General features: G+C 51.0%; 7 protein-coding genes across 7 annotated transcripts; 3 read left to right on the forward strand and 4 right to left on the reverse strand.

Annotated features, from left to right (window-relative positions):
* Window positions 1–528: 528 nt before the first annotated feature.
* Window positions 529–1,488, forward strand: M437DRAFT_74671 (alpha/beta-hydrolase; the record flags this gene model as incomplete). Its single annotated transcript, XM_041026279.1, has 2 exons — window positions 529–828; window positions 883–1,488. The coding sequence occupies 2 exons, from the start codon at window positions 529–531 to the stop codon at window positions 1,486–1,488; spliced, it is 906 nt and encodes a 301-aa protein (XP_040880438.1).
* A 257-nt stretch (window positions 1,489–1,745) lies between these two features.
* On the forward strand, window positions 1,746–2,714 carry M437DRAFT_46568 (NAD(P)-binding protein; the record flags this gene model as incomplete). Its single annotated transcript, XM_041021291.1, has 3 exons — window positions 1,746–1,996; window positions 2,054–2,114; window positions 2,172–2,714. The coding sequence occupies 3 exons, from the start codon at window positions 1,746–1,748 to the stop codon at window positions 2,712–2,714; spliced, it is 855 nt and encodes a 284-aa protein (XP_040880439.1).
* Window positions 2,715–2,817: 103 nt separating this feature from the next.
* On the reverse strand, window positions 2,818–4,695 carry M437DRAFT_47176 (MFS general substrate transporter; the record flags this gene model as incomplete). The annotated part of the gene is made up of 5 exons (XM_041021400.1): window positions 2,818–2,926; window positions 2,986–3,084; window positions 3,143–4,002; window positions 4,055–4,384; window positions 4,441–4,695. The coding sequence occupies 5 exons, from the start codon at window positions 4,693–4,695 to the stop codon at window positions 2,818–2,820; spliced, it is 1,653 nt and encodes a 550-aa protein (XP_040880440.1).
* Window positions 4,696–5,565: 870 nt separating this feature from the next.
* On the forward strand, window positions 5,566–6,842 carry M437DRAFT_74674 (TauD-domain-containing protein; the record flags this gene model as incomplete). Its single annotated transcript, XM_041026280.1, has 3 exons — window positions 5,566–5,980; window positions 6,036–6,680; window positions 6,739–6,842. The coding sequence occupies 3 exons, from the start codon at window positions 5,566–5,568 to the stop codon at window positions 6,840–6,842; spliced, it is 1,164 nt and encodes a 387-aa protein (XP_040880441.1).
* Window positions 6,843–7,167: 325 nt separating this feature from the next.
* Window positions 7,168–8,157, reverse strand: M437DRAFT_46997 (maintenance of ploidy protein mob1; the record flags this gene model as incomplete). Its single annotated transcript, XM_041021356.1, has 3 exons — window positions 7,168–7,564; window positions 7,631–7,894; window positions 8,135–8,157. 3 exons carry the CDS (start codon window positions 8,155–8,157, stop codon window positions 7,168–7,170), a joined length of 684 nt encoding a protein of 227 aa, XP_040880442.1.
* Window positions 8,158–8,559: 402 nt separating this feature from the next.
* Window positions 8,560–10,913, reverse strand: M437DRAFT_74676 (uncharacterized protein; the record flags this gene model as incomplete). Its single annotated transcript, XM_041026281.1, has 3 exons — window positions 8,560–10,206; window positions 10,258–10,403; window positions 10,460–10,913. The coding sequence occupies 3 exons, from the start codon at window positions 10,911–10,913 to the stop codon at window positions 8,560–8,562; spliced, it is 2,247 nt and encodes a 748-aa protein (XP_040880443.1).
* A 529-nt stretch (window positions 10,914–11,442) lies between these two features.
* On the reverse strand, window positions 11,443–12,652 carry M437DRAFT_74677 (uncharacterized protein; the record flags this gene model as incomplete). The annotated part of the gene is made up of 3 exons (XM_041026282.1): window positions 11,443–11,530; window positions 11,591–12,363; window positions 12,413–12,652. 3 exons carry the CDS (start codon window positions 12,650–12,652, stop codon window positions 11,443–11,445), a joined length of 1,101 nt encoding a protein of 366 aa, XP_040880444.1.
* Between the last annotated feature and the right edge of the window lie 339 nt (window positions 12,653–12,991).

Consider the following 12,991-nt stretch of genomic DNA (forward strand, 5'->3'; position numbering starts at 1 on the left):
CGCGATGAATGAATACTTCTTGCTATATCAGAAACATACGCGCTCGCTCTCTCGGATCTCGTACATATTCTTCGGATCTTCCGCATAAATTTGAAGCTCCAAGCAACAGCATCGCTACAACGCAAAGCCCATTCGATGTCGTCCCCATCTTCCAAAGACAATGAGGGTGATGGTGATCGTGTAAGCGTGGACGTCGATCATTTCGAGGGCTCGGCCACGCTCGGCCGGATAGAGGGCTTTGCCCTAACTCAGCCCTGCTCCACCACCAATGCTCCCTCCTTCCCCTCTCGCATCGCTTGCACAGTTCAGAGATGACATTTTTCGCTGTTTGATTTCGGTGTGCCGAAGTCCGTTAGGGCTACTTGTTGTTCATTGCTGTCTACCGAGCCTGGATAAGTAGAGTACCGACCGCATTGGAGTAGCAGCGGCATTAGAACGCGGGATATTCGACCCCTCACTCGTCTTGCATCTTTTGTTTACCCCACCATCCTCTTCTTGTCCCAGACGTAACACCACTGTCACTACACCATGGACCAATTACCTGAATTCGGTCGCGAGATTTGGCCGGGCTTGATGCCCACGATGAAGGCATATGCCACATTGCATGAGAAGAACAGAAGCAGCATCGAGTCGACACCACGAGAGGAGTTTACCTACGGCTCAGATTCTCGCCAGAAGCTCGATGTCTACAGTCCAAAGCAAGTCTCTGATGACACGCCCATATTGGTATTCCTCTATGGAGGTGGTCTTTCGCGAGGCGACAAGCGTATGCCTACTCCGCCAACAGCTGAAGGTCTGGTGTATGCGAACATCGGGCACTATTATGCGGTATGTGTTATGCCATTCAGCAAGCAATGAGACTGGATGGCTGACAAAACATAGTCGAGAGGTTTTCTCACAGTGATCCCCGACTATAGACGCACAGGCGAAGGTGCAGCTTTCCCGTCCGGAGGTCAAGATTTGGCAGGCGCGCTCGAATGGATCAGAAATCGCTTCAACACTGGCAACCACAAAGTCTGGATCATGGGCAACTCTGCTGGTGCAGTACACTCTGCAACCTGGCTGCTCGAGCCCTCGCTCGCCGATTCGAGAAAGACGGTCCAGACAGGCTCTGTAGTGGTCCAAGGAGTCATACTTGTCTCTATACCAGCACACTTCCAGCAAGCCGGTGCCGACCGCTCAGAGGTGCTTACTGCATATTACAAAGACAGATTAGAAGAGGATTGTGCTCTGGGGCTTGCGTCAAGAGCGCAGATTCCAATTACGAAGTTGTTGGTGGTGACTGCCACGTTGGACCCTGAGGACGAGATTCTCAAGCCCTCTCAAGACTTTGTCAACAAGTACAAAGAAAGATTCGGACAAGATAGTCTGAGTGAAGTGCTGCTCGAAGGTCACAATCACTTCAGCACCACCCTTGCACTAGGCACCGGAATCGAGCGGGAAGAGTCGTTGGGCGCAGAAGTGTTCCAATGGATGGACCAGGTTTGAAGATGTTGAGGCCATTGGTATGCTGTCATCGTTAGATCCACTTGCCTCGACACAATTTGTAATTTGTGTGAGGAAGAAAGCAACGACGTGGTTGAATGTCCCGAGAGAACCGTCCATCAATGTCGCGTCGGACTTAACGGCTTTTGGGGCGATGACGATCGGTGACGTCCACCAAAACCCAAACATAGATCTATATATCAACCAAATAACTTTTGCAAGTCCTGTCTATCATCTTCAATTGAATCAATCAACCAAAAATGTCGCCAAAGGTCTTCTTCGTCACAGGAACATCCACCGGCTTCGGTGCCGAGTACGTCAAGAAAATCATCTCGGAAGGTGATCATGCAGTCGCTACTGCTCGCAACTCATCCAAGCTTGAGAAGCCAGAAGGTGCAACAGATGAGAACTACCTTGCTGTAGATCTGGACGTTACCAAGAAAGAGTCCATTGAAGCTGCATTCAAGAAGGCCATCGAGAAGTTTGGGCGTCTGGATGTCGTTGTCAATAAGTGAGTCCTGTTCGGATTGTATTTCTCAACGAGCGATGAAATGCTGATGGATTAAAGCGCTGGATACGGTCTCGCTGGCGAGTTCGAGAGTTTGAGCGAGGAGCAGATTCGCAAGCAGGTTAGAAACGCCACCTCTTCGCTTTGGTCTGCGCACCACTGACACAAAACCCCACAGATGGAAGTCAACTTCTTCGGCCTCATTGACGTGACCCGCAAAGCTCTTGAGACGATGCGCGGCCAGAAGCCTCAAGGCGGTGTAATCCAACAAGTCACTTCTATCGGAGGCCAACGCGGTGTACCATTCTTCTCCATCTACTGCGCCTCCAAATGGGCTGTAGAAGGTTACACTGAAGCACTATCAAAAGAGCTCAAGCCCGAATGGAACATCTCACTCACCTGCATCGAACCCGGCGGTTTCCGCACCGATTGGGCAGGCAGAAGCATGGACTTTGGTGCCAACAAGAACGAGGCTTATGACCATCTCGATGCCAAGTCTTCCATGGGACAAAGAAATGGCAAGCAGGCTGGTGACCCCAAGAAGGGTGCCAGGTGCATGTACGAATTGGCTGTCATGAAGGACCCGCCGTTGAGATGTGTTATCGGCACTGATGCTTATGCTGCCATCAATGAGAAGCTGGATACGTACAGGGAGAACGTCAAGAAGTTCGAGAAGCTGAGTAACAGCACTGATGTTGATGGTTACAAGCCTCCGTCTTAGAAAGGCCAACGAGAAGTTGACGCTTGTACACGATTGAATGAAAAATGTTCTATTCAAATTATCAACACAATTTTGCATCGCGTTGTAAATGGTCATGGTCTTTTTAGTGCGCAAACCTAAAGTCCAGGCGCTTGTTACCCTCGTCGGTCGTAGTGGAAAGGTAGTGTTCTTTTTGCTCCTTGGTCATTGCATTCCACTTCTTGTCGCGGCGCCTGTTGATGGTCCTCGTCAGTAACAAATTCTACAGCACGATTTTCGGTTCAGTGCTCACCTGTTGACCGTAACGTAAAAGACCTTGCATCCAATGAATGCACAGATATTCCAGCAGACAATGGCGATGAGAATCTTATTGCCGGTAAAGTAATAGGGTCTGACGAGTTTGATCAGCAAAAAGAACTGGAGAGTCGGGAAGGTCATGAGAGACTTACTTGTCCTGACTACGATAAATATTCGACGAATAAATGTTTGATGCTTGGACAAACATGTTGTACAATGCCGTAGCTACAGCTCGAGTGCGCACACTGCCGCCATTTCTGGACGTGACTGCAACGATAACGGGATGAATGTATGGCTGGGCGTAAACCAGACAACTGAGAATCCAGGTAGCCCAGTGACTTCTGCTCTTTGGCAAAACCTCCAAAGCTACGAGGCAAGGTAACACAAACCACTGGGAGATTGTGCCGATAAGGAAGCGGTCATTGACCTTTTCGGAGAGATATGACAGCCAAAGCAAGTTGATGATGAAGATGCAATAAGCCGGGATACAGAGTAGATTGGTTTGGAATGTCGAGAAGCCAGCACTCTTGAGATTGAGCGTGAGATAGTTGTTCATTGGTGATGCAGGTACCATCCAAGTTAGCCCGAGCAGGTAGATAGGCCACATGTGGTAGTCCTTGAGGCACTTCCAGAACATGCTGGGAGAGAGAGCTTGTCTGTTATGCATGTCTCCTTTGCTAGGGTCATCTCTCAACACTCTGTTGACCATGATTTTTTCTTCTCTTTCATTGAACCAGCCGTCCTTGCCGCGAAATCTGGACGCGGTCTGGGTGGGGGAAGGTGGAATGTAGAACCAAGATACGATTCCGATAAGGCCAGTCAGACAGCCTTCGAGAGCAAAGAGCCAGCGCCAGCCAGCGATGCCGTTGATACCGCGCATGTGTAGGAAGCCAAAAGCAAGGAAGGCTGACACGATACTAGTGAACTGGTAGGAGAACCAAAAGTAGCACAGGCGGATGGGAAGCTCGCGTGTCTTATACCAGTAGGAAAGGTAAAGGATATTATCAGGGATCTGGTAAGGTCAGAAGGCGTCAACAGGTCTTTCGTAGTCAGATCAAACTTACAAAACCACCTTCAATGAGTCCCAGTAGTGCACGACAGGCCCAGAAGCCGGAACGATTATGGATGAATGCTTGACAAGCAGCAACCAAAGACCACAAGACCATTTGGATGGGGACCCAGTTGTCCGGGCCAACCTTCTTGCCGATCATCTGACTGGGCAATTCTGCGAAGAGAAAGCAGAGGTAAAAGATGGTCTGTCCGGTATTGTAGTCATTGGTGGAAACTCCGATATCCGTGAGCATGTTGTCTGAAAGGGCTTGTGAGATGTTGCCTCTATCCAGTTGCAGCGCAAAGAACATGAAGCAGACCCATGAGCAAATACGCAAGTCAATCTGATACCGAAAACATGTCAGTGAGAATATCCTTGTTGTTCATGAGAAGTACTAACCTTTCTGACAAGCTTCTTCTCCTCCTTTGCTTCCCACTGGAAACTGGGGTCCCACCTGTGATACCCTTCATAGCTTTCAATAGGCTTGTAGAAATTCTCAAATGATTCAGTATCGAATGCAGACTCTTGAGTCTTGCCTGCTACGTCGAAAACGACTGGCTCGTCGACAGTAGCCAAAGGGAAAGCTTTGGTGTCAGAGACATGGTTTGAATTGTTGGAGCTCGAGTCGCTCTCCAGCTTCTCAATCTCTCTCATGTTGTGATTGATTGGAGAGATGCTGGGGGAAATGGACGAGATGAGATTGTAAAGAGTGACACCCCAGTCGTGATATACTAAAATTTCAAAGGCTCAACGTTGGTCGCAAGCGAACAAGAACACGTCCATCATCGTGGCGGAATCAATGATATGAGTGGGTAACCAGTATCGTTGAGGCCTGATAGTGGACCGCGGTTTCTGCACCATGGTTTACCGTGAGTGGATACCTTCCCCTCCTAAACAGACATTGCATGGGTAGTATTCCGCGGCATCGCCTTTCTCACCGATGGCATCGTAGAACGAGGGAATAACACTAGACCTCATCTATCGTCTAACAAGGGTTCTGGTATGTGTGCTGGGCCACGTTGTTGGAGCAAGACGTCCAAAATTTCCTAATCGGGAAGTGATTGAGGTATGGCGTGCTTTGCGGAGTACATTGCGACGATGGCGACATCTACTGAATGCGACATTAGCCTGATACTCCGCTGATTATGTACTGACTTACTATAGGTCTGTGATGTTGTGATTGATTTGAAGGATTCAAACATTGTTTGTGGTCTTGTTTCGCTGACGAATGCTGCAATTGCCGTGACACGCTTGGTGGGGCGCAACAACATTCGGCCATCGCACGCAATGGTGAGGAGCAATTGTAGGATAATATCCTTGAGTCTGTAAGCCGATCAGCGGGTTGTATCGGGTAGGTGTCCACGAGGCAACTTTGGTTTGTATATGAGTCGATATTTCGGGGTGATTGCCGGTCTTCCAACTTGAGTTCAAAAGTGGCTTGGTGGCTCCTTCTGTTTAGACTTCAGTTCATCTCTTTTGCTCTTACCTCGTATTCAAGACCAAGATTGGCATCTACCAACAAGCATGGCTCCTGCTTTGATTGACTCCCCCCAAGACTCGGGTGCAGAGCAAGTTTTTGCTAAGAACCAACTTCAAGAAGGATACAAGGAGGCCTTTGCCCAAGGTCCCAAGACGACGAACTACGACAATGAACTAAAGGGTGTAGGAAAGCACCCTCCCGCAAAATACCCTCACTACCTTCCTGTGTGGGACAACGAGAAAGACATTGGAGGAAAGTATCCACCCAACGAGCCTTTCGAGGCCTACGAACACGGAAAGGACGCCGATCCGTCTTTCCAGAACCTGCTCAGGGGAGCCACCTCAGTCGAGGACCTTACTGCCAACATTGGCGCAGAAGTCAAGGGTATACAGTTGAGTAAACTCGACAAGGCCGGCAAGGATGAGTTGGCCCTCTTCGTCGCACAGAAGAAAGTCGTCGGTAAGCAATGTCGAAGATTATCATCTCATCACCTTGATAATAACAAGAATATCAGCTTTCCGCGATCAAGACTTTGCAGACCTACCAATCCAAGAAGCTCAAGACTTTGCCGAATACTTTGGACCTTCTCACATCCACCCTGCATCCGGTGCTCCAAAGGGCTTCCCAAAAGTCCACTTGGTCCATAGATCTGCAGCCGACACAACAGCCAAAGACTACTTTGAAGAGCGCACCAATAGCATAACCTGGCACAGTGATGTGACCTACGAAAAGCAACCTCCAGGCACCACATTCCTCTACATCTTGGACGGCCCCTCTGCAGGTGGTGATACTTGCTTTGTTAACCAAGCAGAAGCCTATCGTAGACTGTCTCCAGAGTTCCAGAAGCGTTTGCATGGACTCAAGGCTGTTCACTCTGCCCACGAGCAAGCGCAAAATGCTCTTTCTCGTGGCAGCATCGTGCGACGTGATCCAGTTGCCAACACTCATCCAGTGGTCAGAACGCACCCAGCCACCGGTGAGAAAGCTTTGTTCGTGAACCAGCAGTTCGTGAGACGTATTGTGGGATTCAAGAAGGAAGAGTCGGACTACTTGCTCAAATTCCTGTACGACCACATCGCGTATTCGCAGGATATCCAAGCTAGAGTCAAGTGGGCTCCTGGAACTGTCATTGTTTGGGACAACCGTGTCACTGCTCACAGTAAGTTACATTTTGCTTGTTGGTTTCTTCAGGCAGATGCTGACCTTATCCCTCCCAGCCGCCATTCTCGATTGGCAGGACGGTCAAAGACGTCACCTAGCTCGCTTGACTCCTCAGGCTGAGCCTCCGTATGAGACTCCTTTCGAGGAGTCAAGCAACTAGATGGTAGTGACGGCTGAGTAATGATATGCAAAAACAACCTTCTGATCTTGGAGGATATACGACAATGGTTACCTTATTCACAGAACGTGAAGTAGCAAAAATCAAGAATGTAAAGTTGGAGCAGGTTCTGAATCTAGGTCGCTCATTCAACCTCGTTCATGTCGTGTGAATATTCAAAGAAACACTGTAGTGGGGATAACAGAAAAAGCCCATACCGTGTAAAACCATAACCGTCTCCCAAGCCTGTTAACGTGACGCCAATTGTCTTTGCCCGAACCAATAGAAAAAGTGAAACTTGTACGAGAGAAAGATGTAGCATGCGGAACTAGTCGCTGCGCAACATGCTCTCCACCAACTCGCCCAGTGGACCGTACCACTCGGCTTTAGCATCTCTTCTGCCACCCTCATCGGCCAGACCAAACTCTTCCACAAACAAGACGTAGTGCTTGAAGCCCGTGTTGAGATGAGCCTCTAGGCCGAGGCCTCTGATGACGCCGTAGTGATGGCAGTAGATGTGGGCGTAGATGCGATAGAGGCGCTTGAAGATTTGCTTGATGGTGGATTGGAAGGTAGGAGGGAAAGGCACTCCCGGGTGGGTGGGAAAGACGTTTGCGTCGGAGAGGAGATTCGAGGTCCACGAAAGGAGGTTGGAGATGTAGCTGGGAGCGGGAAGACGGACGGGACGAGGGAACTCGGGAGGGTGGTGCCAGAGGTACTCGAATCTGGAAGGCATAGAAAGTCAATGATCGGACCAGGAGACAGAGAGAGGTGCAAAAACATGGTCGTACTCATCGGTGGCCTTCATCTCAGGACATGAGTGTGGGCTGCAGAACTCGGTGATTGCGCCGTAAAGCAGGTTGATCTGGTTGTAAAAGTCGACGACATTGACGGCGAGCCATTCGTCCTTGTCTTCACCCTCGGGCAAGCGAACAACTTTCCTCAAGCTGCCGCTTCCCAGAGTGGCCTCGGCGAACTGCTTAAGCTGCCAACTGTTTGTGCCCTTAGCAGTGCGGGCGGGTCTGAACGAGGACCGCGTGCCACGACTGGCGTTGCTGCACGTCGCAAACATGTTAGCATCTGAATTGGAGAGTTTTCCCAAGACATTGCGGAAGCGGTTCTGGGCTGGTGACGATGATGAGGTGGTGTCGGTATGGGTGCTGCGAGGGCTGTCTGGAAAGCACAGCGACAGTTGCGACCACGACTCGCTGGCGGCCAGCACATGCGAGTGCAGAGCAGGCAGCGGTCGGGCCTGTGTGGGAAAGTGTGGGCGGGCAGGGGAGGATTGCACCAACATTGTCTGCATGAAGGTGGCCATGCTGTGTGTGTGTGGTTGGAAGGAGTCTTATCCCTTGTTCAGCTGCTGTCTGCCACAGCTCATTCCGTCAGCCGCTAACGAGGAATGAAGACGTTGGCGATGCATCCTCACCCGATCTTATCAGTCACACGCGACTTGACTTGTTTCACAGCTGTGATTGCGCTTTGTCCGGTTTTGGCTTGTGAACGAGTGGAAGGTTCTTGGTTGCTGGTCGTTTGTTGACATGGACAGCCCTACCCACGCTTCCCCACACCAAAGCGTTTCCTTTGTTTGCACTTGCCGTCATCATCACATGCAGTAAACACTCACTCGATACGAGCAATCGCATAGCAACATTTCCAGCATGCCATTCAATATTGTATAGAGAATACCTGAGGTAGTTGTAATTCCATCTAATGTTTCCTACTCCTTCTTTGTCGCCCCTCCGCTCCTGACCCATTCACCCACCTCAAACCCAAGACGTCGCAACGTGCCTGCTTCAATTCCCTCTACTCCACCGTTCTCTTCGCTGCCTTTGAAACGTCGGACCGCCATGATCCGGTTCTCCTCCTTGATCTCCACTCCACCTTTTCCTGCATCCTCTGCTCTGTCAGCCTCCTTGACATAAACCGTCATGTCTGGTCCGACGATTCCGCGCCACAACGTTGCTGTCCACTGCCAGTGATCCGCTGCCTTGTACGCATCTTTGATAGCCACTCGTGATGCAAACACGTTGGACGCTGTCACCGTGTACGTGCGCAGAAGTATCACCACCCTGCTGCTGCTGAGAGATGAGTCGACTTCCATAGCCTCGCCGTCAGCTATCGACCCTGACTGTGAACTGCTGTCGCTGTCCTTGCGCTCCTTGTCACCACGCGCCAGCTGCTCAATCTTCTTGCCATTGTCATGCCAATCAGCCACAGTACGTAGTAGTTCTTGGAACTCGACCTCACTTCCATCCTTGCCTTCCGGTAGCTTGGGCCCATCGACTACTTTGACCACCATGTCGCCTTCACGGCCCAAGAATTCTTCAAGCCAGTCTGTCACGTCTCGAGCGGCCTCTGCATCGTCACCTTCAATAGCGATAATGGTAGCTCGCGACTTGTTGTGCTCAGTAGTAGAGAAGGGTGGTGCAACTCGACCAAGAATCTGCACCTTGGCCATGAATGACATGGACATGATGATCTCTCCCACGCTGCGTCGGTCAGGCTCCTTCGATTCGCTACCTCTGTTGCCACCCGACGGTTGTCCAGGACCTACTCTGCTAGCTGTAGGAGGGCCGGACAAGGTGCCAGCTTGTAGAGGAGGTAATGTCAGACTTAGCTCCGGTCCACCTGGACGTTGACCTTGATTAGCTCTGTGTTGTGAATAGCCAGGTCCGGGACGGGGCGGAGGGCCCATCATGTTGGGTGGCATCGGTCCTCGAAGAAGCTCGGTTGGTCGGGGTAGACTCTCTCTGCGGACATGTTGCGCTCCAGGTGGAGGTTGGAATTGATGAGGAGGGCCCATCTGCTGCGGCTGTCCTTGCGGTCCAAAGGGGAAAGGTGTACCAGGGCCTGCATTCTGTCGTGGAGGCATGGTCCGTGTCGACATGACATATGTTCCCTGTGGAGATTCGAATCTGCGTCGCTTCAAATCGGGCGACAGGATGGATGAGTGTTCATCTTCGCCACGCTGAACCATGAATGGTTGAGAAGGGCGACCGTTGTTCATGTTGCGAGGGTGTGGAGATGAAAGAGAGAGGTTGTTCAGCATAGGCAGGTATCGAGTAGAAGGTGTTGTGGTCGATGATGGAGTTGGGGGAGGAAGTTGGAATGCGTTCAGACGTGGTGGGTGAGGATAAGCTGATGAAGGACTAGTTTCAAGACTGCGAGGTCTGTCAGACCGCTCTCGTGCCGAAGAGGGCGTGCTTGGAGTTGGATGGATGATGGTACGACCTCCGCACTTCTGGCACTTGCGGTGGTCTGTTTGTGGGAAGCCTGATTCAGATGAGACACTGCCGCGGCGCCCAGAGCGCTTGGGCTGGTACCGGTAAGAAGGATATCTCTGTTGGTGTTGCAGTTTCTCTTCCTATCGTTTGCTGAGCTAAGAACCTTTACATGGTACATCGATATGACTAACCTCTGCGTATGCCTTCCACCGGTTCTTCTCCGCTTCGGGCTCGTTTCTCCACTGCTCCCCGATAATCTTTGAGATATCTGGATTAGCAAGACCTGGGTTTTGAGCGACAACGGCAGCCTGGCGGTTTTGGCGATAAAGTATAAATGCTATAACATGTTAGCATGCGCAAGCTGAATAACAGGTAAGTGTGACGTGTACTGACCGTTCCTAGGTCTGGGAACCTTGGGCTCAGGTTGGCACAGACAAAAGTTGACCACTGACTCAGTGCTACCGTCCCTGGTGTGCGAAGGGCTCACGTCTTGAAGTTCGTCCTGGCCAAGAACGTCGGCACTCCTCTTTCGATGCTCACAAAAAGGCGGTGATTCTTCAGGCGTCAGTGGCGTGTCTGACAACCGAGACTTGGGTGAGTGCTGGACTTGCGGCGCGATGGATATGTTGGTCGACACTCTGCGCGGATTGACGCTTCCGTTGCTTGCGATACCTTGGGAACTTGTGCTCAAGTCGTCGTGTTCTGCAGATGGCATCGTTCTCTCCCACAACTGCCTGGTGAAGACGATCTGAGGTTGGGCATGGGAAGGCTCAGCAGCCGATGATGTAGTATTCGGCGACAATGTCGAAAACCTAGAGTCGGATAGGGGTACTCGTATGACAGACATTGGAAGGGGATGGCCAGGAATGCACTCTTTTGTTGTCAAAATGCCGTCTTTGACGTCCTCGTGTCAATACGCGAACAAAGGTCCAAAGACGGGGGATCGCGGTCATTATTCAACAACGTCCACGTCTGATCTTTCTTGTCGCCATAGCCGGCGATCGGTCCTGTCATTTCTTTGTATCATGACGAACGAGCGCCCTTCATATCCGATTGTCCTGGACAGGACCGGCCTGACGGCGAGGTTGCGACAGACAACCCGGGCTGGCACTTCTTTGTTCTAGTGGTGGGCAGATTTCCGCATGCGGGAAAGTCGGGCCAAGGTGAGACATTCCGACCAAACGCAAGGAGATTGGCCTAGGAACGCACCACATGTACAATGCGAACAAACCGATTATTGAAGGCAATCACCCACCTGTGTACTGTCCAGAATATTGACAAAGCTTCTAGCACTTTGCCTGGCTATTTAAACCAACCACTTCGCTTTTGAAGAGATGATGGTTTGTAAAGATCTCTGAATCTTGGACGTGCAAGATCTAGTTGACGAGAGTGTGGTTACGAAGAATTTGAGCGACGTGTTTGCCAAATAGCTCATGTGCGGCGCCGCTCAAACGCGTGTCATCCCTGAAAAGACGCATCAGATTGTGGGTTCAAACAAAGAAGTCAGCTCAAGCTTTGACATACCAGAACAAGAAGTGCGACGGATCATCGCATATCGTAAATGGCTGGGTTTCGATTCCATATCCACTGGATGGAGCGGTGTAACTGACACAGGGTTGGGTCAACTCGGTAAATTTAGCGTCCTTCATGATACTGGCGACTGGTGTGAGGTCGGTCTCGTCGATCTCGGGTTCACGCATCTTCTCGAGCATCCAAGCATCAAAGTCGGGCATGACAACATCAGCTTTGTTCCAGTTGGCAACCTGCTTTTGCAGCACGTTGTTCCAGAGATCGGTCAATATAACGGCGTGCCGCTGGAGCTGACCGTACTTGTCTGTGCCGTTGGCAGATGTACGCTGGCTGATCCAGCGAGGGAAGAAGCTGGGATCCGGTACGGTGGGTATGATGACGGTTGGACGAAGCGACGAGACCGACTTGGCTTGGACGAGGCGGTCTAGCTGGGCAAACATGGAAGCAATGCAATCGACCACAGCAGGTAATACAGCCCCTTCTGGTAGGTCTACAAAGTCCCAAAGCTCCCAGATACCGAAGAAGACGGTGAAGATGATTGTCGTCTTTGTGCCCCTTTGTTCTCCATAATCTTGCCATCTAGCATCGTCTTGGGCGAGGTATTCGTCAACTTGGTGGCTAAAATCTCCAATGTTCTCATGGCCAGCAGTGAAGTTCATCGACCTGGTAAGATTGGTGTAGATGTCGTTGTCGACCACGGGGCCGCGGCGGTGGGACGGATGGGATGGCAGTGATTGGGCAAGGTCGTAGATGCGGTCGCAAACAACCTGTCTGGGTCAGAATGAGACAAGATGATGGGCGTCGAACACAACACACCTCTGCGCAAAGAGTGTCGACCCATAGCTTCTTGTTGGGTGGCGCTGGTGCTTGCACGGTAGGCAGTTCGAGGCGGTTGGTGCTCCACGAGTCTCCAAACACTACGATTTCAGTCGTCTGGCGACTCCAGACTTTTTTTGCTCGCGTGATCGGATGATATGAGCGCAGATTCCATGCCACAAGTAGCAGAGCCGAGATTGCGAGCAGCACAATTACGTTGAGACGAGCGAAGAGCTTCATGCTGTCGTTTGTGTCTGTGGTTCTCGCTGGAATGGTTGGCTGGGGCGGCTCTGTTTATGTCTGCCGAAGAGTGAGATAAGTGGTTGGTCGCGAATTCGTGTCTCGTTTTGAGAGCAATCAAATCGATTCTGTTTTAGCAGCAGCAGCACTACCAATGCCTCCCAAACAAACCAATAAGGAAAGGACCATACGGGTGGACGCAAGATAGCAAGCCATTGCGAGTCAATGTGTCCCAAATGCAGCTCACCTGCCAGGCCGCTATATCTACCGTGATCAAAGCGATTATTATCTGACGCGTCACTCTCTTGTCCGTATTAGCCGGACGCCGTATCCTAGCCG

Source organism: Aureobasidium melanogenum, assembly GCF_000721775.1.
Source record: "Aureobasidium melanogenum CBS 110374 unplaced genomic scaffold scaffold_8, whole genome shotgun sequence".
Taxonomy (NCBI): domain Eukaryota; kingdom Fungi; phylum Ascomycota; class Dothideomycetes; order Dothideales; family Saccotheciaceae; genus Aureobasidium; species Aureobasidium melanogenum.